Below are 26,314 nucleotides of genomic sequence, written 5' to 3' on the forward strand. Positions count from 1 at the left end.
ATTTTGAAATATTTGTTCTAAAAACATGTCTTTTTTTTCTTAAATAATTTACCTTAACAATTAAAAACTAAAGTGAAAAAAATAATCCCTTAACTATAATTATAAGTGGTAAATATGTATATACGAATCACATATCTTGCATTGCATGTATTAGTTTGATTTTAATATCTCTTTTTGTGAAAGAATTTCAATTTAATTGAAATGCCATTTTTGACATTTGACGCCCCAAGAGCGACAATAGTTTATGTTACTCCATTAAATAGAATGAATATCTCGTTGGGTTTAAACGTAAATAATGAAGCAAAGTTTTCATGGTGTCACTTTTTGACTTCAACTTGAAGACGGAGTGTGGCTGTAAAATTTTAATCTAAATTTCGTATCAGAATATTCGTATACCGTTAAACCTTGCAGCTAAGTTGCGTTTAATATACAAAAGAAGCAAAACTGAAAAAGGATAACACCATCACTACTGGGGAGAATCGCAGCTTGTGTTGCTTTCTTTGGATTAGGGTTCAGAGTCCCGAGCGAACCCCAAAACCATTCTGTTGCTATAGTCATGGACTCCCCCGCTGTCAATCACTTGGATATCTTCGATATTTATCGCCGATATTGTGGTTAATTACCTTTCTCCTTTTTCTACTTTTAATTTTCATTTCGTAATTTTGTTGCTATTTATAGTTTGTCTAGTGCTATTAATAGATCGTGAGATGAATCTTATGTATGTCTGAATTTGGTAATATTCAAAATTAGTCAGGGTCGACTTTAAGAATCCTTAATATCCATTCAGTTCAATTCGGTCCTATTTCATTCATGAAATTATGTAAAGCGCCATACTTTTGTCTTTGATCTGGATGTTAGGTTTAATTTATTAATATAGGTCAGGTTTATATAATTAATTGGTGTTTTTAAACTTAAGTAGCTCTGATTACTGATGGGGTTTCCTTTGCAGATATCATGTCTGGAACATATGCTGCTGGGAGCGTAGAAGATGAATTGCAGAAAGCGAGATTCTCAAAAGAGGCATTGAATCAGCTTATGAAGTTCGTGGAGTCAAGTTTGCACATAAGGCATGTATTCGGTAGGACATGTAACTACCAGCATTTTTTGGGTCTTCATTCAAGAATAGAAAAAAAAAATACGGTTTTTCATTTTTCTGTAAGTACAAATAGATTTATTCACTATCAGCAAAAAAAAAGAATTTTTTTTATGAATAACTGCAGCACGAAGGAGAAATGGCAAAAGAGTTTGCTGGACTTGGATCCTTTATGTATGTAACGAATGCAAGAAGTCCATTACTATACAAGAATTGCACCAATATGCATTTCAACTTAATACGAGAAATTTTCTGTTTTCCCCTGATATCACCTGCCCGTGAAAGTTGCAAAGGCTTGACTAATATCAAAGAATAGTTGGGACTTCTCTAGACGCGATTCATTTGAAAGTATAAAACTTTTAGGGCAAATATATTCCCTAGATACTATCCTTCAACCTTCTTTTGCTGATTTAGATTTATATATGTTGGGGTAGTAGGTAATTGCAATTACAGATAAGAGAAGACAGTGGGTGACAAAAGCTGTTTCTGGCTTGCAAAAACAAAGGTTCGAAGGCTGCATGGTTGAGAGAATAACATTAATAAACAAGTCAAATTTGTGGTTCATAAAAAAAAGATCAAATTGCTTGAACGGGACAGATTTGTGGTTGAATCTACTAGTAATGTTACTTTGGCCATCAGTAAGAAATTCTCATATCACTTCTCTTTTGAGTAGGAATATATGTGCGATATTATATTGGAAAGCCAAATACGTTTACCAGGTGAACTAAGTGTTTTCTCTCTACATTCTTTTGTGATCACGTTGCTTAGCTGTGTTAGTCTTAAATCACCTTTCATTATGTGGGGGGTAGATAGATGGGTCATATGAGGTTGATAATATTGAGAAATCTGTTTTCATCCATGGCAGGGCGGCTATCTTTGAAGAAGTGTACAAGCTTATGTTGCGGTTAAATTTGGAGGTTTGTTGATTAGATGATGTTATGATGACTGAATTTATTTCATTTGAAACTATCTTATATTGTTACTTAATATAGGAGCTTTGGTTTGGGGGGGGGGGGGGGGTCTTTTCCTGATTTTCTACTTCTTTTCCTCTTCTTTTGTGTGCACTGAGTTGGGGGGAGGTGAACATTATGGGCTCTGTTCCATATTCATGATTCATCCACGTCCATATCTTTTACTGTTAGCCTTAAAACATTATTAAATTTTTTTTCAATCATCAAAAAAGGAACTTACATTGTATTTCCTTTTTGTAGGCCGACTTCTCTGAGTTCTCGCGTTTCTATGATTTTGTCTTCTTCATTTGCAGAGAAAATGGACAAAAGAACATCAGTAAGTTGATGACTTGTAAATGATCTTTCAAGCGAGCTTGCTCATGCTTCATAAAGCATTTACGAAGCATTTAGCTCCATGTCAATCTTATTTTGCATTCAAAAATATTTTCAGCTATAAGCAAAGCTGTTACTGCCTGGAAATTAGTTTTAGCTGGAAGGTTTCGGCTACTTGACCACTGGTGTAACTTTGTTGAGGTAAGTGTCAGTGCTGCTAATTGATCTCTTATCATGTGTTCGAATTGCATTGTTCATCTGTTCGTATGCCTTAAGAATTGTAGAATTCTAAGAATTAATAAAATTTATCAATTACACAGGTATGTGCTTGCTCAAATCTTGGCTTCTCTTAGATTAATTGAGTAGAGAATTAGTCTGGTTTGTAAAGTTTGTCTTAAATGTCAATGTAATACAAACAAAACGTCTTGTCATCTGATGAAGAGAAGTCGAAGATCGTGGATGTCGCACCATTAGCACTCATGTGGGTCGAATGGAAGGAGAGAAATAGGAGAGCTTTTGAAGGGATAGAGAATGTCTACATATATTTGAGGACAACCTCTCATTCCTAGTTTCTTTCCGTACCCATGAAATTCCTGTTTGTGTATAACGTTAAATGTCGTTAGTAGAGAATCATATTATGTTATAAATTCTCTACCTTTTTGTGTACTGCTTGTATTCATGAAATTTTCCAAACAACAACAACACCACCTTTGTGCCAAACATGTGAGGGTTTTTCGTAAAATTGACTAGTTTTACGCTGGCTGCTCTGTCTACCGCAACTATTCTCCTTTATTCAGGCTTGGGACGGGCAATATGAGCAAGCTCACACCAGGGGAGTTATAGATGAGATTTTCCCATTATTAATACAATTATATACCTTGCAAAAGAAAAGAAAAAAAACTTTGCCATCTGATAGAGGATTTATTCTTTTTGTCTTTCCTCATGATTGTGTTCTTTTTCTTATCTGTGTTTTTGGTTTGGGCATTGGGGTTTTTCTATAGTAGTGGGATTGACAGTCAATTCCTGAAAATTTTATGCATTACTTAACTTGTCTTTGTCAACTTCAATGAGCTTCCAGGGTGGTGCCTTACTTCCCAAAGAATGATATTCTACTTTATGGTTGGGTGACTCCAGAATGTTGTGAACTGCTAATTTTCCTATATAGTGACTTGTTTACTGTCTCGATTCGCAGAAAAATCAGCGATACAATATATCCGAGGATACTTGGCAGCAAGTTTTGGCCTTTAGCCGTTCTGTGCATGAAAATCTTGAAGGGTATGATCGGGGAGGTATTAAATTTTTGCAGTTGCAGCTTTTCAATTATCACCATCCAGAACCTGTCAATGTGACCCTTATTCATACTTAATAGAGACGTATTGCTCAGTTTGGTTCCTGAAGATCCTGTGTTTTGCTCGCATGATATGTGCTGATGCTTAATGCCTGAAAATAAATATCGCCAGTAAAAAGATGTTTATCGACTCTATATTAACTGAACTTCCAATCAATTTGTGGTTTTTGATTATGATCTTAATCATGTTATTTAACATTTTTACTTCTTGCTGATGCAAATTTGCAGACTATTCTCTATACACCTGTCTGCTTCTGTCCTTTTGGAGGATTTAGGTGATATTTTTCTAAAGAAATCAAGCGGGAATATATTCCCCAGATAAATTTGTATGGGATATGCTTCATAAAAGCTTCCTGTAAACTTTGAGTCATGTTGGCGTGTGATTAAGAAGCTTCCTGTATATATGGTGGCGAAATGTGATAGAAAGTCCTGCATATTTAGCGGAGAAATCTGGAAATGACCTCCATCGTTCTGTGATCTAGTAATCCACCTGTTGTTTACTTTCTAATAATAAAAATCATAAGCTGTTACTGAAGATACTGAAGAAACAGAGTGAACTTAAAGCCGGTAGTAACATGAAATCTTATTTAGGCTGGAAAACCAAGAAGCATAATTAATTGGAGTCTTAAGAACAACAACAACCCAGTGGAATCCCACAAGTGGGGTTTGGGGAGGGTAATGTGTACGCACACCCCTACCCTTGGGAAGTAGAGAGGTTGTTTCCCAAACACCCTTGGCTCGAGAGGAATTAATTGAAGTCTTATGTGTCCTATGTATCAAATTTAAAGCTTCCATTGAGGGGGTCCTATCATATGTTCCTAGGGCCAGTGCATCTGTGAGATCTGGGAATACTGCATATGCAGGAGTTATTCTCTAGCTATAGGAGATTAGAAACACAAAAGAGCTATGGATTTGCAATTTCAGTGGTCCGTTAGATAAAATGAGAGCGTTTGAAGGACGTCATGTCCTCCAGAGGACAAACGCCAGGTTACTTGCTGAGCTTATCTCAAGTCTTTATACTACTTGAAGAAATCCCACTAATTTGGCATTTTGGGTGTTTCCTATTACCAAATCACCCTTATAGTTCGATGTGGTATTTATAAGAACTTAAGAAGTACTTTTTAAAGTTCGATGTGGTACTTATAAGTTTTGTTGCTTATAAGTTTAATATGATATCTCAATCAATCTACAATCCCTCAAACAAATTAGTTGAGGTATCTGAATCATATGTATAAATTCCACTCTACTCGGATCCGATTCATTCTGATATTACATAATATTTTTTCAAAGCAAATAAGGGGTATTCTAGAACTCTATACTTATTAGTTATTTCTACGCTGACCTTTGCGTCTCTATCCATAAGAAGCAGATGGTCAAATACTGAACCAAATGTAAATAGACAACTGAGTTTTAATCCCTAACTTGTTGGTATTGTCTATGCATTCTCTGCTTCCGTGATGTTCTATTTGTACTATTATCAGGAATTCGAACTAAATTAACTTGCAAGACGATAGGAGCAAAATGTGGGTCTTAGTTTAGAAAGAATGGTAGTTAAAAGTTACTCAATTCCGCGATAGGTCGACCATCAAAGTTTAATTTGTGAATTTGATTTGTGCATTAAATTGGCAAGATCATGCGAGCATAGTTAATGGTGCAAAAGCATCACTTCATTGTTTAACTGAATCTGAATTTTCAATTTTATATGGAGTGAGTTCCATATAGAATATTATTATTTCTTGGACTATGTCAAGCTTTTTAAAGTGTCCTAAGATGGAAATTGGAACGACTCTCATATAAACCGGTTATGAAGGAGAAACATTTTTTAGCTTCCAAAAAGTAGAAGGTTAATTTTCCTCCCACTGCCTCAGTTATTTCCTCACTTGTCTTGTCTTTCTTTTCTGTTGAGTAATTATGTCCTTTACGATATACAGTGTGGAATGAATTTGGACTTCTTTGATATCATGGAACGATGATGATGTTTAGAATACCAGTTTCCTTTTTTGTGTATTTGTTCTTCGATCTTACTCCTTGCTCCTCCCTCCCCTTCCTAAACTAAAAAAACCCACTCTGTTTAATTTTTGGGTTATTCTCCACAGGAGCTTGGCCAGTTTTGATTGATGACTTTGTGGAGCACATGTACAGGTTGGCCATTAACCAATTTCGTTGTGGAAATCAGAATTCTCATCTGCTGCTGCTTCTGTTGTCTAGATTAAATTGGTCTTATTTATCTCTTCCTCTTTTCTTCATTTTTGGGGCACAAAGAGGTTATTCCATGTATGACGTGTGTATGTTAGAGATGCAATTACCCCCTATTGCTTATGCTTAGAGAGTATAAGCTTGGTATTATATGATTCAGGAGATTGATCTTTATCAATCACATGTAGGGGTGGCAAAATGGTTAAAAGAAAATAGTTAACCACCCATATTATCCACTAAAAAATGGGTTGGATAATGAACTTTTTAAAAACGGGTCAAATATGGATAAGAACCATATTATCCATTTAGAAAATGGATAACCAATAGGTAACCAATGTATAACCAATGAGTCTAACTTTTACATTTGTAAAGCCTCAAATTGAGGGTTCTTCAAGTTAGGGAGACTAAGAATTCTCCCAAAAGTGATCATGTGCAAGAAGGCATGGATAATATGGTTACCCATATTATCTGCCGGTTAACCCGTTTTTTATCCGTATTAAATATGGGTCGGGTCGGATAATTTATCCGTTTTTCATGACCCATTTGACCCGAACCATATCCGACCCGACCCGCCCGTTTGCCACTCCTCATCACATGTATCATTAAAATATTCATCTTATAGACAAGGTATCAAGAAATTCTGGGGACTAACTGAGGTGATTGATTGTATAGAACTTCGTGGACTTGGTATCTTTCTTGGACCATCATGGTTGGTAGTTCATGGCTACACAAGTTGTGGTTGGTTCCTTCCCATGGATAATTTCATTACATGATCTATTTTCTCTTTCACTGAGGATATGTCTAGATTTAGGTTCAGACCGCAGCATAAACTGATAGAGAAACCTTGGCCTTGCTTTTGCATTCTGTACCGACCCAATGTACTTTCTGAGGTCATTAACAGTTTGTACTTCATTTTTTACTAGATTTGACGAGGCAGCTTTGCTATGCAGGATTGGAGGAGTCGATACTATTTCTAACTCATTCTGTAGCTGTGGTGAATCAAGAGCCCAGCCATTTGAGGATTCTTTCCCTGGTAATTGCTGCTGAAGAAACTTTCTTGGATAACACTGCATTATCTTTTCGATTATTCCATATTTATGTTTTTGGTGCAGGATTGAAAGCTTTTCCTGGTTTGAAGAGGAAGTCTTGTGGCAATTCGCAAAGAGGAGAAGAATCATATGATGGATATCCTGTCATGGATGTGATTGTCAATTCCAAGAGGAGGCACATTAAATTTGCCAACCAAAGTTTTCAGTGGACTGACAACCAATCACATGGTTGCTTGGAAACGGTTAAACCAAACTACCCCTTAAATCATTCTGCATCTCCATGCGCTGTTGAAGGTTGTCTGTCCAAGAGTCTTGCGGGACTCTTCTCAAGTCCTTCACGTTTGCAGTTTGATGAAGAAAGGAGAGTCTCCTATACATAAAAGGAGTGTGATCTGACAGGTACTCGGGGTAACATATTTTGTTCCTTTTTGGGTGTGTAATTATTCATTACTGCAAGCTTAATGGAGCGACGTAAACGATAAAGATTCATATAGCCGACCACGTGCTTGGGATTGAGGTGTAGTAGTTAGTTGTTGTACTAGTTCATTACTGGAATATATCATGAAGCAGTGTAATCGGACTTTGTTTTTTCTTATTCAGTTACTTCTGTATGTTGATACCTTTCTGGTGCCTAATTCATGGTTTTCCTAGCAGAATTTGTGGTTGATCTGGAAGGAACCTGTTAATGGCCATTGGTATATCTCCTGGAGTTCCATTAATCACGGGATATCAGCGCTATGGTTGCAACTATATGCTGAAAAGCATGCGATTAGTTGCAAGTATTAGCTTGAAGTTGAGTGGAACTGGGAATCTCTTGGTTTCTTTACAGATCACAACCAGAAAGCCACATCTTTGGACTTGCACCCATAGACTGATTACTGGGATTGTGATAGTCACCAGGGAAAAAGTGCGACATGCAAGATTAGATTTTTTTATAAAAGAAATTCAATTTGAACTTTTCTATTATTATCGTTCTCCTGGGCGGGGAGATGGCAGTGTTAATTACAGCTATGTTCTTAGCGCAAGGCTTTGTGCTTTCTTTGAAGTGATTTACTGATGCTTCTTCTAACCCTCTCTTGGGTGTGTGCTGTTGTCCAACATTTGACGTTTCTGATCAGCAAATCTAAAGGAGTATTTTGTGGTCATTAAATTTTAAAATTTGTACATCTGAATCAATAAGACTCAATTAAATTTAGAACTGCTTGACTAGGAGATCGTCGTGTGTACCATCATTGCTGCAAGTTTCAACAAAATGCGCGATGCGTTGTATTGGGTTGCCCTTCCCATCAAATTGCTGTGACTTTGGTAGCTGATAGCCAGTTGGCGTTGATAGACAATAAATCCGCCAAAAATAATCTTTTAATTTATTTCAGTTATCATCCTATTTTATCTCAAGTGCCTATCCTTTCAAGTTGAGAGGGAGACCCTTAGCAGTAGATTCCGACATAAGATTGACTTCCTCAAGTGTCAAGTATGATTGTTTTGTGAATATTATACAGGACTGCTTACATTTTATTTTTGGGCTAACAAAAAGATTGACTAAAGGAAATACCCTTAACAAAGCTCTATCGCTCAAATACAAATGCCAAGAAAGGGATTCCTTGGAACAGTATCAAATGATAAAGAAACTTACTGAAAATACTTGAAATGCCATCATGCCTATACGAGTGTACCGTAGCGGTATATATGTACTGAACGTCTCGATTCAATTCAAACTAGTAACTTCATCCATAGCAGTTGAATTGGACTAAATCGATGTTGAAACCCTCAAGCAACAAGTTCATATCCAGTAAACAAGTAAGTGGAATGTTATGTATGAGCCGAACCCGCTTCAACACATAACAACACGCCATGGTAACAAAAAATGGGGTCATTGATTCTAATGCATGATATTTGACACTAGCTGATTCCTTAAAACTTTCAACAAAAAAAGAGTAGAGATTGGCTATATATAATTAAATCTTGGTAACTGTAAAGAATATATACATGATGATATATATAACCAAGTACGACCACCATACGTGAAGTAACCAATATGTTGCATCCTCTCAGTTTCATGACCAGAAATCGGGCCCTGAAATTCAGTCACCTGAGAAAGACAAGGTTTTAGAACTTACCTTGGATAAGCAAAATTGGAGCAATGCGATATACCCAGCAAAACTCAATATTTGGACCCTTGAGGGAAGAGCTGAAACACCTTCATTAAACCTGACAGTATGGCCACAAGTTGACATATACAGACGCGTAATGAGTCTCACCACTGATACTTAGCAGCAACAACAACTTCCTCATAGTTATGAGCAGCATTATCCCAACTTAGGTCTTGTGTCATACCGCGTCTCTGAAGCCCCTCCCAACTCTGTTTGTACTCGCGATAAGTCAGTAAGCAATTTCCTAATGCGTGGATCAGCTGGTTAGCTTCAGCCCTACTGAAGGTCCATCCTAATCCCGACTCATTAAAAGGATCAAAAGGCTGCACAGTATCTTTAAGTCCTCCTACAGCATGAACAACAGGAATAGTCCCGTATTTCATCGCATAAAGCTGGTTCAGTCCACAAGGCTCAAATCTAGAAGGCATGAGCAGAATGTCTGCACCAGCAGTTATACGATGAGCAGTCTTCACGGAGAAACCAACCCATCCTCTAATTTTATCATTGTATTGGCACTCAAATTGCCTTAGCATCTGTTCAAGGTCAGGCCTACCCGTCCCTAACATGACCAGTTGTACATCCTGACCCATCATCCAAGGCACTGCCTCAGCTATCAGATCAACGCCTTTTTGGGGGTCAAGCCTCCCGATGAAACCGATTAGTGGGACATCGTCGCGAACTGGTAAACCAAGTTCCTTCTGCAATGCAGATTTACATTGAGGCTTGCCAGTCTGCAGTGTGTCCAGGGAATAGTTTACGTAACCATCTGACATTAAGTGAACATCCAACTCAGGGTTCCACTCTTTTGTATCAATCCCATTTACAATACCCCGGAATTTCCAATCATTCTCATTAATTATCTCGTGCAATCCCCAGCCGCCTTCGGAAGTTTTTAGTTCCCATGAATATCCATGACTAACTGTAACTACACGATCCGCTGTCTTTAGACCAGCTGCAAAAATGTTGAAATGCTCACCTCCTACTGGGTCATACAACCTGAAAATGTCCATGTAGTGTGGTGGAAGATCTACATATGAAAAATCATCCAAAGGACCACGACCCTGCACGCAATGGAATAAATTATAGAGATGAAAAAAATTAGCCGGCTAAGATTGCTATAACCCTTATTTACTTTACTGAAAGAAAAAAGAAATTATTCAAATCAGGAAATACTAACAATTGCAGAATTTGGGAAGAGAGTACTCCAACTACTCTACTCTTTTACATTTCAAACCATTATTTTACGCTCTTCATATCAAACTTAAAGTAATAATCTACAGGTCAAAGTAGGTCATATTTAATTGGACGAACAGAGTATTTCTAGTTCTCTGCTGCTTACATGAGAAAATCTTGCTTACCCCATAACCCCTCCTCTGTCTCTTTCATGCAGCAAATTCTTTATCAGATGAAAGTTGTATCCAAATACACATCATATGAGGCAAGAAAAATAAAGAAAAAGATGATAACTAGTAGCAGAAGAAAAATGCATCATTGTGCTTAATCATAGCACATGGGGAAAAGGTAGAATTGTACTTTGTTAATATAAAACGTCAAGTACGACATATAATTTGGAAACTTAAAGAAAGAATTTTCTATTGTTCTTCGCTGGGTTGATCTCATATTGTTATAGATCATTATGAATGAAGCATAATCCAGACTCCTTCCGCTGTATCAAATATTTATCGCTCTTCTCTTTCTGTATCAATTAGCTTCTAGATAAAGCCACTCCAACAAAAGCATCAATTGTCTTGGTCATGCCCAGAGCAAAACTTTTCATCGAATTTCACATATCAGGAAACACTGCTATACAAGTCTTAAGGATTGGTCTTTGCATGAGAAAAATGCTACCTGTAAATAAATTCACTGGGTATGGTACTCCTGGTGGTTCTAAGCTAATGGAACTTGGTGACACAAAAATAATAATTATGTCCCAAGAGCACCTAGTATATGTACAATATCAAAGTAGTCATTTTTATTTTTATTTTTTGATAACCGAGAAATCCCGGAGAGCTAGCGGGTGCACAGTTTGAATTACTTTGAAACTTAGTGGATAATGGACCCACCCCTCTACCCTTCTATCAAAGTAATCATTTATTTTAACCCTATGCATTAGTAGTCGTAGAAATCATGATTTAAGATCAATCTCCGTTGGAACTTAAAATTGGTTGTACTGTTCAATTGTTGCAAATGAAAGTGCACAGGTGGACTAGGAAACTGCTATAGTTGCTGATGAAACTGACCTGGTGAGCGATGTTATGAATGACTAGGAGAGATCTTGTATATTTCATCATTCCATTGTCACGATAATAAGCTTTCAGATAAACTGGCAATAAAGCAGTATGCCAATCATTAGCAATAAACACTAAATTTCCATCTCCATAGCAGACCCCACCACATGGCACATGCCAAGGAACCTGAAATTGCCAACAGACATGTTAGAATATCATCAAAAAATGTAATTTAAAATCATAGGAGCACTAATAGGCCAAAATATTGGGGGGGGGGGGGGGGGGGAACATGGATAAATCGTGCTCAAACAGCATGGCTAGGTTTATTTTGAATGTCAGCTACAAAGGTGGAAGCAGTGTCTTTTTTCTGGCATTCATACCTCAATAGCTGCTTTGCAAAATAAAACCATGCGCTTTAAAATATCCTGCAACAGAAAGAGTAAAATAAGAAGTTAAAAGATAGCCAGATAGGTATGAACCAAAACTATTTATGAAAAAGGGACTTTGTAATAAACATATCAAATACGACATCAAGACTGCTACATCAATAAATTGTGATACAATGCAAAGAAGGTAACTGAAAGTCAAGATCAGTGCTCAGCAAACCGATCCTTATCAGAATCTCTGAGTTCCTACAGAACATAATATTAAACCACATAAAAAAAAACACTCTCTCTTGAACTCCCCCACCCAGAAAGAGAAAGGAAAGGTGAAGACACAACCATCTAAGACATCCCAATCCCATAAGGCCCAGATTTTGGTGACAAGGGAAAACATTATGTCGGCCAATCATTTAGAGGACTCAATAATAGAGACTTCACTGTAAATCTAGGAGTCAGAAATTTGGGGATTAGGATGAAATTAAGAACTCAGTGGAAAAGTGGGGGGGGGGGGGGGGGGGGTATACCACACGGTTCCCTCCATAAATGTTGTTCTCCATGTGCCGAAACATGTGACTGTCAATGAAAACAAAATCCACACCATCAATAAAGGCTTGGAAGTAAGTCACTTCCACATCCTGCGCAGTTTAAAAATTAAATTCTTAGATATGGATAGTCATGGCGATAAAATAACAAGCACAAGTTAAAAGCTACATCTTATTAATGCAGTCAAACATACCTGACCATCAACTTTATAAATTTTTCTTACACCAGAATCTTGAGGTTCAGCATAGTTGCCATAACGAGGTGCCACAACCTAAGTTTCAGGAAAATGGGGAGAAAAAGGAAACTCCATCGTCAAATAACATTACATCCTATGCATCTTGGAATGAAAAGGCAAAATTGGAAGAACTAAACAATCTATAGCTTTGCTGGCTGTTTGATGTGTCAAAAAAAAGAAAATATCGTCACAAGATTTTATTCTATGATGTGATCTTTCAAGTGGTTTATCTGGTCTTGATCATCTGGATAGACAGCATATGTTCTGGAAACATTGTGAATTTATATCATAGACTAACTTGTCCAATGGTTGGAAAGATGATGGATAGAGAATATAACACCTCGTGCAGAACATTCGGAGACTTTTTTGTGAAACATACTGGTACTTCATAGACAGAATTTTTCTGTGTACATTCTGCTTGAAACATGGTTCTTTATGCACACGCAAATTAAAACGTGAAGATTTAAACTAGTTACCATAACTCTGTGGCCACGTCGAGCCAAAGCCTTGGGTAATGCTCCAGCTACATCTCCAAGTCCACCTAAAAAACTCTTCACAAGTAAAAGAAATGCTTGCACTGATATGTATCTAGATGCATAAATACAATAAAAAATCATGCAACATTAAAGTGCAAAAAATGTGTACAAATCATGAATATTTGTTCGTGCACAGACAGAACTAATAGGCTGTTTGACCAAGCTATAAAAATCTTCTTATTTTGAGAAGTGTTTTTCCCCAAAGTGCTTTTCGGAAAAGTTCTTTTGGAGAAAAGTAGTTTGTATTTGGCTAATTAATTTGAAAAGTACTTTAGAGCAATAATTTGTGTTTGGCTAAGCTTTTCAAAGAGTACTTTTAAGTATCAAATTACGAATAAAGATACAAAGAGATTTACTTAATAGTTAATATTATATAAGTAGATAAATGATCACAATTATTTATTATTAAAGACAATAATAATTATTTATTTATTTATGTAAAATGTAAAAATAAAATTGTAGTACTTTATTCTTTCAAGATGATTTAAATATATCAAAAAGTCATTCAACAAATATGAAAGTTCTTCCCAAAAGTCATTATTTATTATTTAATAGTTTAAATATAATAAGATTATTTTGGTATATATAATATTTTGCTAAGCGTAATTTTGGTAAGAAAATAATTAAAAATTGCTCCTGCTTCTGAGGAGAAGCTCCTTTTTTCTGCTTCTCAAAAATTGCTTCTGCTTCTACCCAAAAGCACTTCCCCCCCCCCCCCAAAACGCTTGGCCAAACACCTGAGGTTGAGAAAAAAAAGCACTTTTGGCTCTGGGAGAAGCTTGGCCAAATAGGCTATAAGACTGGAGGATGTACAAGTTAGACGAACCAACAAATCCTCCGTCCATCCTCAACCATCCAGAAGAGGATAAAACGACAATAGTTGAAAAGGCAAAATAAATATAGATATTCCTTTTCATTTGACATTCACCTTACCATCTCACTTTGGACGATCAGTGATGGTTTTTCATTTCATTATATGTCTCATTTCACGTGAGTAAGAATATGTCAAATAATTATTTTGATAGGTATGAGAATATGTTAATTCTTATACTAATTAGTTATCCAGTTTATTCCAGAGATCATGGAATACTGGAAACTTCATTAACACTATAAGTTGGTGAAAAGAAACAACAAGCACTTCATTATGAATATCTTAATGCTAGTCTTACTCTTTTGCAGTTCCTATGAATTTGAAGTATCATAAACTGAACTAGAATACAAGCTTACATAGAAACTTCAAGTGTGGATAATGCACCAACTTACACATTTGTTCCTGGACAGAAGATACATATTTAGGGTAAAAGATACCTGTTTTAGACCATGGAGCGCATTCTGCAGCAACCAAAATAACGTTCATAGCATTCGTTCCTGCCAATGGAGGGGGTTTCTCATCTACATTCTCGGGGTCTTCAGTCTCTATGTTTGCCTTCTCGGCACTTGATCCTTCAAAATTTTCACTCTTCTGTTCCATGTAGGATTGTGCTGAGGATTCTTTAAATAATGAAGGCACATCAGACTGGATCTTCTTTCCAGGAATGTCGACAAAAGTTTTGCCTGTCTCTTGATTGAACTTTGGAGTTTCTGGAGGGACATATAATGTTCTTTTGGCAGAACTTACGGTAGAGGAAGTCTGATGACTGGGTGTGACAGATGATCTTGACAGTGGGGTAGCCCTTTCATCGGATTGAGCTGTTTTCGACTGCCTTTCCTGAGCTAGGTCCCTTTTAACTTCTCTTTTACTTTCAACAAAATCTTGGCTTCTAGCTGCCGGTGTATTTTTCAGGTCATCAACAATTGGCGGAGTAGCAGTACTAGGTAAAGTACTATTATAGTCTTTATCCACGCCACGGACATCAACATTTGATAAGCTACCATTTCCGTTGTCATAAGTACCTTTGGCATCTTCAAGGCTGCTTTTTATTGAAGAGACTACTTTTCTTCTTTCTGCAATCTGATACATAAGGAATTTAAGGAAGAGGACATTCCAGGAATGAAGATAGTTTTTCTTAACACACTATAATGCAGTACAAGCCAAAAACAATACCATGCGCAGGAAACGCAAGTAAACCAAACAAGCCATATTAAATAACAAATTATTCTACAGACAAACTTCCTTTTTAAAATCATAATTTGGTTCCTATCTTTATCCACAACATCCTGAAAATTATTCTCACAGCCAGATCCTTAAGTTACTTAATCATGGATTTATTTTCAAAATTGACATACTTCAAACTAAGAGATGATTATTTCATTTACAGAAGAATGAAACATGTCCAACATCCTAAAACAGAATTTGTATTATTCATTAGCATATGGCTGGTAATTGCTGAATGGTTGATTTTTCTTTCTGCTGTGACATACAATATCATATCTATCCCCATTTGCGAAAAAAGAAAAAGAAAAAAGGTAAAAAAGCATTGGATCACTAAGGTCAAAGGCCCTAAAACAAGTAGTACTCCTTTACTTCTCCTTTATCTTACTATAAATTACAAAAAGAAGCAATTATTTTTCACTTTCTGATTGAATACTAAAGAATTACTACCTGTTGAAGTAGGTCCTTTTGCATGGCTAACACCTTTTTGCTCTTTTCAATTGTAGCCTGTAAAGCATCATCCGATTCATCATCTATATTTGTAGCTTCCCCAGAGTTTTTTCCTGTGGCTTTAATCCTCCACATTTGCTCTCTGCTGGAGCCATGAGCTATAGATAACTTGACTATATCTTCACCCAAAACTCTAGAACACCCAACTACAAAAAAAGGAAACTTTTTGGGCTTAAGTGCAAAGAAAGGAAACTTGGGCTGGAATTGATTTCCACTATGAAGAAGAGTGCAATTTTCCATTACAGAGAAGGGAAATTAATCCAAGATTTCAAGAACCAGAGTGATCTAGTGGAAATAAGAGTCGACCCAGTTGAGATAATTGATAAATATAGAAACCCAATTGAGATAAATGATTAGTACAGAGAAATCAGACAATGGAAGTCACTATTTGAAAGATTAGGTGTATATATGAGACCCAACAAAGCAAAAATCATGAGGGGATTTGTGTGAGGTTCAGATTGACTGAGAATCGCAAGCTCAGAGTAGAAACCAGAAACTTAGTTTTAGTTTGGGGCCCTTTGTTGAATTTATGGTATTGGGAATATCACGTGTTAATTATGGCTGTGTCACTCTACTAGCTACTGAATTTGTTTTTGAGAAAACAACATTGGACGGTCCAATATCCAGCGGTCAGCATCCATTACAAAAAAGGAAGAAGAATCATAGGCTAATTGCCATTTTTTTTTTCCCTCAAGCTAATTGCCATTCACAGTCGTAAATTCTTGAGTTTAAATCATGGTATAGATTTTTTACATGGTAAAAGCTTATTTTACTTATACTAAGCTAATAGATGCATTGATATGTATTCATGTACACTTTTGTCATTTGATCATGATTAATTAATCTCAGCTTATTAAATTACTTAGTCAGAATAAATTAATATTAAATTTATATAAGTACTGATATGAATAAATTATTATTGTTTTTAAATTATTGTATCTTTAAGCTATTTTAACAAACTATCTGGTTATCATTTTTACTTGTTATAAATAATTATATATCATTATCTTTAAGTGATCTAATGGAAGCTTCAGCTCTGGGGCGTAGCCACAATGTTGGTTGCGGGTTCACCCGAACCCAGTAGCTTTTGTTCAAATTCTGTATTAGTATTAAAAATAATAATAAATATTTATAAATTATTAATTTAAAACTCATTAAATTAAAAAGATTATAATCTCAAATCCATAAGGTTCAAATCTTAGCTATGTCTCCGCTTCAACTATGCGTTGATTTACTGAAATAACCTATGATGTCTCACTTTTTTATATCAAACAAAAAGTCGAGTGACTTTTAGAAAAACAAAGACCTTAAAGAAGGTTCTTTAAGTAGGAACCAGGCATTTCTAAGGAGATGAAAGAAAAGAGGTCAAGCTAGTGCGGGAGAAAAAAAAAAAGAAGATCAAGAGAGAAAAGCGAAAATCTTTTAGTTATTGACTTTTCTTCGAAGTAAAACGTTAATATGCTGAATTAGGAGGAAAAATAGAACTTTATGAGTCCCACTTATAGCAGGGGCGTCAATGAATATTTAAAAACCGACTAAATCGACCGAATCGTACCGTATTGAATCGATTTTTAGGTTTCTTTTAATAAAATCGTAAATTTTTATATAAATCTATAATCGCACCAATAATTAGAGTAAGTTTTTTATTTTATGAAAATAAACCGAAAAATACCAAACCGTACCGAATAAATTTATAATATGAAAAAATATTTATATATTAAGTTTAAAATAATAAAGCATTAATTTTTTTGGGGGGCCTTGAAATTATGAAACCGTTATGAGCCAACAAGTAATTAAACTCAAAATCCTAATTTTCAAACCTATTATGCTACTCCTATTACAACTAAATTATTTTCCGGATATTCACTAGCAAGACACAAGGTGTCGTAGCGATTATGAGTAGTAAATTACAATGTATTGAATATATTTTCTTTTGTATAATTTAAATTTATCTTTTTGAATATGTAATCTTCTATATACTTATTCTTGAGTCCCTGTTTGATTAATATCTTTAGTATTTGCTTACATTATTGTAGAATAGTTGATGAATCTATACTTTAGCCATCGTTCATATTTTTTTAATTCATCACATTTTAAACTGTAAAAATGTCTAGAGAATTTTGTCAAGTCTTATAAAAGTGCGTATGTTATTGTATTTTACTTCTACTAGTGACTTTTACATGATATTTAAAAAAAATACCGAAAATTAACCGAACCGTACCGATACCGAAGAGAAACCGACATGATTGGAACGGTTTCAAAAAGTCTAATTTTGATTATATATAATAGAATAACCGAAAATTTGGTATGATATAAATTTTATAAAATAATCGGACGAACCGAACCATTGACACCCCTAACTTTTAGTTAAGCTATGATTGCGCTTTACCTTTATTTTCCAGTGATCGATTTATCCATTTTGTCTTTGGGAAGTGATTAACTTTTTGGGCGAATGACATAATTATCCACAAACACAAAAATATTTATCCTTGTCTATCTATTTACTTTTCTACCAATCAAACTAATTAACTTTCCTTACTATTGTAGCTTTTGTGGATAATTTCTTCTTTTTTCTCCTTTCTTTTTTATTTCTCTACTTCTTTACTTTTTTCCTTCTTTTCTTTCTTTTCTCCTTTTTTTTTCTAGTTTTCTTCTTATATTTTTCTTTCTTCTTCTTTTCTGCTCATTTATTTTTTGCCCAAATCATATTATTATTATTATTATTATTATTATTATTATTATTATTATTATTATTATTATTATTATTATTATTGTTGTTTAATTTCATACTCAATTTTGGCTCCTTATTTATTTATTCTTTTATTTATTTTCTTTATTTGTTGCTCCTTTTCTAATTTCATTTAACTCCTTTTTCTTTTATTTTCTTTTTCTCTTCATAATCTAATTTTATTGACTTTTTTTGCTCCTTTTTATTATTCTTCTTTTTTATATAATAAAAAAAGATAACTGATAAAAAAAATATTTTTCACCATTTTGTTTAAATATAACTGGTATAATATACATTTTGTCTTTTTAAAAAAAAAACAAATTCAATTATTAGAATAAATTATACATTATGACTGTTTTCTCTTCTCTTTTTTTAATTTCATTTATTATTATTCCAAATTATTTTTTATTTCCGTTTTTATAATCTAATTCTGCACATATTTTTGGATCCTTTATTTTTGTTCTTTTTATTTATTTATATTTTTTATATATTAATTATTAGAAAACAACTTATATTTAGCATATAATATATAAAAATAATATATTTGTAGAAGTTGAAATATATTATTGCAGTATAATATGATACCCATATGCTATACATCATATACTGACTGGGTATATGGTATCAAGAACTCTGTTAGAAAATTAAAAAAGGACCCTTTTTTTTTGGAAAAATTAAAAAAATATCAAATTTAACTATATTGTTACATTATACCATATATTGTAATAGTATATTGTTGCAATAAATTATATACTATTGAATTAAATATTATATACCAAAATAATATATAGTATATTATTGGGAAAAAAACATAAGTAGGCACTATTCTAGAAATTTAACATAATCATAGCAGTATGCCATAATTAACAAAAATGGCAGCAACTTAATGTCAATCTGGAGCCGTTAGGCATTTATTATGGCAATTAATATAGACAACACCATAATAGATTCCTAAATCAAAGGAGGAAATCAGGTAAGATAATTGTATCCTAAGAATATTAACTTGATAATTTGATAGGATACATGTATCTTATTTTTTAGTCTATCTTGTACACTAATATATGTGATATCCATATATATATATATATATATATATATATATATATATATATATATATATATATATATATATATATATATATATATCAATATATTTTATATTTAACCGTTGCATATTAAATTATATATCATCTTGTATATTTTTAAAAAGGATATGTAAGGTATATATGTGGTATATATACATTATAACCCATTTATACATATGGTTAATGTACAATAAAATATTTTAAGGATATATATGTTATTTATACAGTATAAACCAGTATGTTCTAATATATATATATATATAGAAGAAAATGTACCATATGTAAGTGGTTTCTATATAATATCATCAACAACAATAATATACCTTGAAATATACAGGTATATTTAAATTGGTAAATGAATAAAATTTTGAAGTTAGTAAGAGATAACCCCAAAGTGGTTGCTAGAGAGGAGTTTTCTGTAGATTGAAACCCTTATAGACCGAATAAGAGTTTTATGCTTAATTCAAATCTTTGATTTGAATGTATGGTGTCAAAATTATAAATAAATATAAACACGTGTATAAGATGAATTAAGAGGTGAAATTTAGAAATTTAGAGTAGAAGGTGAGAGGAGAGAGAGAGTGAAAAAAAATCAATTCCGTGATTTGTGCCATGCGTTGACTAATTAAATGTGCCCATAATTTTACAATATCCTAATTATGTAAAAAAATCTGCTATTTGTGGAATAAACAAGAAGTAATATTATTTTCTTAAATAATTTTTAGAAAGTGCTTAGCCGGATAGTTGGTATATAGTACAAATTAGTATTTTTTATTTGTTTAACTCAATTTCAACCTAAATTTCAAAAATCTATTCCAAACTTTTCACCAAATTGACTCACACTTTAGCCACAACCTCCAATCAAATATTTTAGACTAAATATTTTGGTTTAAAAAAAATTAAAAACATGAGAACTCTGTTAAAAAGATGAAAAAGAACTCAATAAAGAATTTAAAAAATTCTAAAAAGACTAATTTGTAATAGCATACTGTTATGTTCTATAGTATACTAAAATAGTATACCGTTAGAATGAACTGTATACCAAAATAGTATATAGTATATCATTTTGGCATACAATACAAATTCCTCTTCGCCAGTTCAATGGAATAAATTATACACTATTGAATTAAATATTATTTATCGAAATGGTATATAGTATGTTATTTTGGTATATAGTACAAATTAGTCTTCTCCGCTAGTTCAACTCAATTTCAACCTAAATTTCAAAAATATACTTCAGAATTTAGCCACAACCTCCAATCAAATATTTCAAACTAAATATTTTGGTTTAAGAAAAAAAAAATTTAAAAATATGAGAACTCCGTTGAAAAAGAACTCAATAAAAATTTCAAAAAAATTCTAAAAGGACCAAATTGTAATAGTTAGTGTAACAACCCGGCCGCTCGTTTTGAATATTGTAACCCCGTTCCCCCATTTACTGCTCAATTTATGTCTTGTAATTGATTTATAACTTATTGGGTTAGTTGGTTCGGGTCCGGAAGGAACTCGGAGTGAAATGAGACACTTAGTCTCATAATTAAAAATTTAAGTTAGAAAAGTGGACGGGATATGGACTTATATGTAAACGACCTCGGATTTGAATTTTGATGATTCTAATAGCTCCATATGGTGATTTTGGGCTTAGAAGCATGTCCGAAATATTATTTGAAGGTCCGTAGAGGAATTAGGCTTGAAATGCCTAAAGTTTAATTTTTGAGAAGTTTGACCGGGGGGGTTGACGTTTTGATATCGGGGTCAGAATCTGATTCTGAAAATTGAAATACCTCTGTTATATCATTTATGACTTGTGTGCAAAATTTGAGGTCAATCGAACGTGATTTGATAGGTTCCGAAGTCGTTTGTAGAAATTAGAAATTTCAAAGTTCATTAGGCTTGAATTGGGGTGTAATTCATGATTTTAGCGTTGTTTGAGGTGATTTGAAGATTCGACTAAGTCCGTATGATATTTTAGGACTTGTTGGTATATTTTGTCGATGTCCCGAGGGGCTCGGGTGAGTTTCCGATGGTTAACGGGTTGGATTTTTGACTTGGAACTCTGCTGGAATTTTTCTGATGCACCATCTGGTTTCCTTCATCGTGTTCGCGAATGGAGCCTCGCGTTCGCGAAAAGGAACTGAGAGGCTGGCAATATTTGCTCTTCGCGTTCGCGAAGAGAAGCATGCATTTGTGAAGGGTGGACTGGGTGTGCATCGCGAACGCGAGAGGTGTTACACGTTCGCGAAGAAGAGAGGAAGCAGCTGAGGACCCCAGGCAATTGGTCTACGCGTTCGCGTAGGGGGTGTCGCGTTCGTGTAGTGAGGGGGAACGAATCATCGCGTTCGCGAGGGGTTGAACGCATTCGCGTAGAAGACATTAAGGCAGAGACATTTTTGTGCTTCGCGAACGCGAGGGTGATGTCGCATTCGCGAAGGAGGAATTTGGACAGGAGCTATTTTGTGCTTTGCGAACGCGAGGCACTGACCGCGTCCGTGAAGAAGAAAAGCCTGGGCAGTGAGTTTAAGTTCTGAAAATGGGACGAACCCATTTTCAGTTTTTGACGATTTGGAGCTCGGATTTGAGGCGATTTTGGGTAATTTTCAGAGAAAACAACGGGGTAAGTGTTCTTAACTCAATATTGGTTAAATTACCCGAATTCATGGTTGTTTTTAATTATTTAATTGGTGAATTGAGTTGGAAAAAATTGAAAACCCTCTTGGTTTAAATTGAAGATTTGAGGGTCGAGTTGGGGTCGGATTTTGGTAAAATTGGTATGGTTAGACTCGTGGTTGAATGGGCTTCCGGATTTTATAACTTTTATCGAGTTCCGAGACGTGGGCCTCACGGGCGATGTTTGAGCTAATTTTTGGTTTTTTATGGAAAATTATTATTTTCTTATGGAATTAATTTCAATGAATTTTATTGACTGAAACAAATTATTTATGGCCAGATTCGAGGCGTTTGGAGACCAATTCACGAGGAAAGGACATTACGGAATAAGAATTTCACGACTTGAAGTAAGTAACAATTTTAAATCTGGTCCTGAGGGTATGAAACCCCGGATTTTGGTATCATGCGATTATTTTGGAGGTGACGCACATGCTTGGTGACGAGCGTGTCGGCGTGCACCGAGGAGATAGTAACTTGGTCCGTCCCGGAAAACTGTAAAGTTGAATAATTTATTGTTAGCTATATGCTCTCTATGTGTTGATAAAATTTGACTGTAAACCATGTTAGAAATCATGCTTAGGCTATGTGATAGTACTTTTGGGACCCACAGAGGTACTGTTGGGATCTACAGAGGTCGCGTACTTGTTAAATTGGCTGCTAAATACTATATGTACTCAGTCTTAGTTTTTACTTGTACATTTTATCTCAGTCTCTGTTATTATTATTATTAATACATCATATCATTATTGTTTGGGCCGATTTCATGATTATTGAGAGCCCGAGAAACTGGAGAGATTTATGACTGAGTGAGGCCGAGGGCCTGAATGTGAAATATTGATACTATAGCACGTGAGTTGTCCGTGCAGCACGTGAGTTGGCTGTGCGGATTCTTATATTATACTATAGCACGCGAGTTGCCCGTGCAAATCCTTATATTATACTATGGCACGTGAGTTGGCCGTGCGGATCCAGATATTTATATTATGGCACGTGAGTTGTCCGTGCAGCACGTGAGTTTTCCGTGCAGATTATAGCGCTTGGGCTGTAGGAGCCCCTCCGGAGTCTGTACACCCCCAGTAAGTGCGGGTACCCATTGAGTGAGTGATGAGGGCTGGGAGCCCAGGGAATGATGAGGGCTGGGAGCACAGTGAGTGATTGTTGCTCTGAGAGGTTGTACTTGAATTCCAATTATTGCATTTAGTTGATATCTGTCATTGTTGTAAAATTTCTGAAAAATTATTGATATACGGATTACATGAACAGGAACTGTATAAAAATTGATTTGACATTAAACTGCCAGATTTGATAGCATGTCTATTCTTTGTTGGGATTATTGGAAATGATTCATAACTGTGTAGCTCGTTTCTATCTTCAGTTCCTTATTTATTATGGTTACTTGCTGAGTTAGTTGTACTTATACTACATCCTGCACTTCGAGTGCAGATCTAGGTATTTTCGGACATAACGAGTGTTGATTCTTCTGTACAACTGATTTTCTGGAGATTCAGAAGTAGCTGTCATGTTTCGCAGACTTTGTCTCTCCTTCCCTATCTCTGTATTACTGTACTTTTGGTCTTAGACTATTGTAGACCGTACTTTTCCAGATTTGTATTCATATTAGATGCTCATGTACTCAGTGACACCAGGTTTTGGGGAGTGTTCGTATTTATATTTAGGAGATTTTGTATTATATTTAAATATTATATTTTCAGACATAAAAAAAAATTATGGTTTAGTGACATTAACGGCTTGCCTAGTATCGAGATAGGCGCTATCGTGACGGGTGAGATTTTGGGTCGTGACAGTTAGCTGTTACATTATATAGTATACTGTTGAAATGAACTGTATACCAAAATGGTATATAGTATATCATTTTGATATACCGTTGATAAGTGGAGATTTTGACTACTTATTAGCACCTTTTAGCTTTGTTTTAATCTAAAAGCATTAAATTACGTTCCCGAAACTAATAAAATGTGCAAAATTATATGAATATTGAAAATTGGACTCCTGAGATGAAATTCGGCTCAATGAGGAGTAGTCTGAGCACAAGACAACAAAAGGGCACATCAACATACAAAGTGCGGTTCACAAAAGAAATTCTGCGACCACAGAAGAAATTGCGGTCCGCAAAATTCCATCTGCAGCCGCAACCAAAGAAGGAAAATCCAGTAGACTTTCGTGCAAATTGCGGACCACATATGAATTGTGCGGCCGCAAAAGAAGGGCTCAAGAGCAAGATTAGAGAGATGACAAAACAGCTAAGTCCATAGCTTCATTGAATTGCGGTCCGCATAAGATTTGTGCGGCCATAAAAGATTGTCTTGCGGCCTCAATCATAATATTGCAGACCGCAGAAGAGGGCCTTGCGATCGCAGTGTTAAATCTGCGGACCGCTGAAATATTGTCTCATGACTGCAGTTCATAATTGTGCGGCCGCAAAATACCAGCTCCTGCCATATGAAGATTTCTGCGGATCGCACATGGAATTATGCGATCGCAGAACCTCCCGAAGGGCATTTTTGTCCGAAATTTTTAGCCTTGTATAAATATACGAGTTTCACAAAATTAGGTAAAGTTTTGACATCAACAAGTTCTGTAGCCATTTTTCTTTGCCTCTTTTGGAAGTTTTCTATGTTTTGGTATATTTTACTATAGATTTTATCATTTTAACTTTACATTATGAGTTTAATTAGTATTTCTTCTTCTTTTTCTTCAAATCCAAGCATGAATAGCTAGATTTTTACTAAGGTTGTGAACCAACCCTAGTGTGTTAACCTTATGGGTAATTAAATTAGTGCTTGTTTATGATTGGGTATTTATTATTTAGCCTAGTTCATGCTTTAATTTGTGGAATTAATGGTTGCAAACATCAGTTCATGCTTATTTGACTTAGTCTCTACTTGAGAAAGAGAGACTTAGTCTAGGAAAACTTGGCTAACAAGGAATTGGGTTAATCGAGAGATTGATTAACCCAATTAAAGGTTCAACCTAGAGATAGTAATAACCCTACTTGATCTTTTATCAACTGCTTTGTGTGATACCCATTTGGCCTTGAGAAAGCCAAATTGGAAAAAATCACTCTCTGACCGAGAGGTATTGAGAGTTGATAGCTATAATACATCCCGATCAACAAAATAAGTATTAAGATTTTTATCCCGTTAGGCAAATACCTAGGTGATGGTCTCAGCCCTAGGCTTTTTACCAAGCTGAAAAACATCAAAAACAATCATCCTAGTCTTATTTCTTTATTCTCCAAACTTTAGTGTAAAAATTAGAAATAGAAACAAAACCCTTTCTGTGGATGTGCAAATAAAGATAATTCAATTTCACGCATTAGAATATATACCTCTAACTCCCATCTAGCTCCTAGTGGATTCGACCCCGACTCTTCGTTGGGTTACTATAATTGCAATCGACCGTTTCATATCTTATTTAGAGGTGTGCATTTGGACGCGATCAACTGTACAAATTCTTCTTCGCCAGTTCAACTCAATAAATTATACACTATTGAATTAAATATTATATACCAAAATAGTATATAGTATGTTATTTTGGTATATAGTTTAAATTAGTCTTCTTCGCTAGTTCAACTCAATTTCAACCTAAATTTCAAAAATCTACTCCAGATTTTTCACTAAATTAACTCAAACTTTAGTCACAACCTCCAATAAAATATTTCAAACTAAATATTTTGAACTTTAAAAAAAAAAAATATGAGAACTCCGTTAAAAAGTTGAAAAAGAGCTCAATAAAATATTATAAAAAATTTAAAAAGGACCAAATTGTAAGAGTATACTGTTATATTATATAATATACTGTAACAGTATACTAAAATGGTATATAATATATCATTTTGGTATACAATACAAATTCTTCTTCTCTAGTTCAACTCAACTTTAACCCAAATTTAAAAATATACTGCAAAATCTCCACCAAAATTCACTCACTATTTATTTACAACCTTTAATTAATGTTTCAAACAAACCCAGACAAAATTAGATCAAAACAACTACAAACTCAATATATGAGTTTCAAACTTCAAGGTCCTTCAATGATAGATTTGCTTTTTCAAGAAAAAGAAAAAGAAAAAAAGGAAAAAGATAAATTATATCAAATGGCAAAAAAGAATAAAGAAAAGAAGAGCCGGGGAAAAATAAAATTTCTTAAAAAAAAGTTTCTTGGCAT

At 34.6% G+C, this 26,314-nt stretch overlaps 2 protein-coding genes across 3 annotated transcripts; one reads left to right on the forward strand and one right to left on the reverse strand.

Annotated features, from left to right (window-relative positions):
* The first annotated feature begins 307 nt into the window (after nucleotides 1–307).
* Nucleotides 308–8,127, forward strand: LOC104119066 (defective in cullin neddylation protein AAR3). Of its 2 annotated transcripts, XM_070195768.1 has the most exons (11): nucleotides 308–614; nucleotides 950–1,078; nucleotides 1,767–1,812; nucleotides 1,959–2,010; nucleotides 2,305–2,380; nucleotides 2,495–2,577; nucleotides 3,569–3,665; nucleotides 5,821–5,866; nucleotides 6,871–6,953; nucleotides 7,033–7,368; nucleotides 7,624–8,127. In XM_070195768.1, exons 1-10 carry the CDS (start codon nucleotides 557–559, stop codon nucleotides 7,347–7,349), a joined length of 987 nt encoding a protein of 328 aa, XP_070051869.1. In that variant the 5' UTR covers nucleotides 308–556; the 3' UTR covers nucleotides 7,350–7,368; nucleotides 7,624–8,127. The 2 variants fall into 2 exon arrangements, with proteins under 2 accessions (XP_070051869.1, XP_009628769.1); XM_009630474.4 differs by lacking the exon at nucleotides 1,767–1,812 and having other exon boundaries at nucleotides 310–614; nucleotides 950–1,067.
* Nucleotides 8,128–8,887: 760 nt separating this feature from the next.
* LOC104119067 (granule-bound starch synthase 2, chloroplastic/amyloplastic) lies at nucleotides 8,888–16,169 on the reverse strand. The gene is made up of 8 exons (XM_009630475.4): nucleotides 15,587–16,169; nucleotides 14,353–14,995; nucleotides 12,985–13,049; nucleotides 12,467–12,544; nucleotides 12,255–12,365; nucleotides 11,728–11,772; nucleotides 11,360–11,533; nucleotides 8,888–10,180 (listed from the first exon to the last, which is right to left on the reverse strand). The coding sequence occupies exons 1-8, from the start codon at nucleotides 15,884–15,886 to the stop codon at nucleotides 9,224–9,226; spliced, it is 2,373 nt and encodes a 790-aa protein (XP_009628770.1). The 5' UTR covers nucleotides 15,887–16,169; the 3' UTR covers nucleotides 8,888–9,223.
* Nucleotides 16,170–26,314: the final 10,145 nt, after the last annotated feature.

Source organism: Nicotiana tomentosiformis, chromosome 2, assembly GCF_000390325.3.
Source record: "Nicotiana tomentosiformis chromosome 2, ASM39032v3, whole genome shotgun sequence".
In the NCBI taxonomy this organism is placed as follows: Eukaryota; Viridiplantae; Streptophyta; class Magnoliopsida; order Solanales; family Solanaceae; genus Nicotiana; species Nicotiana tomentosiformis.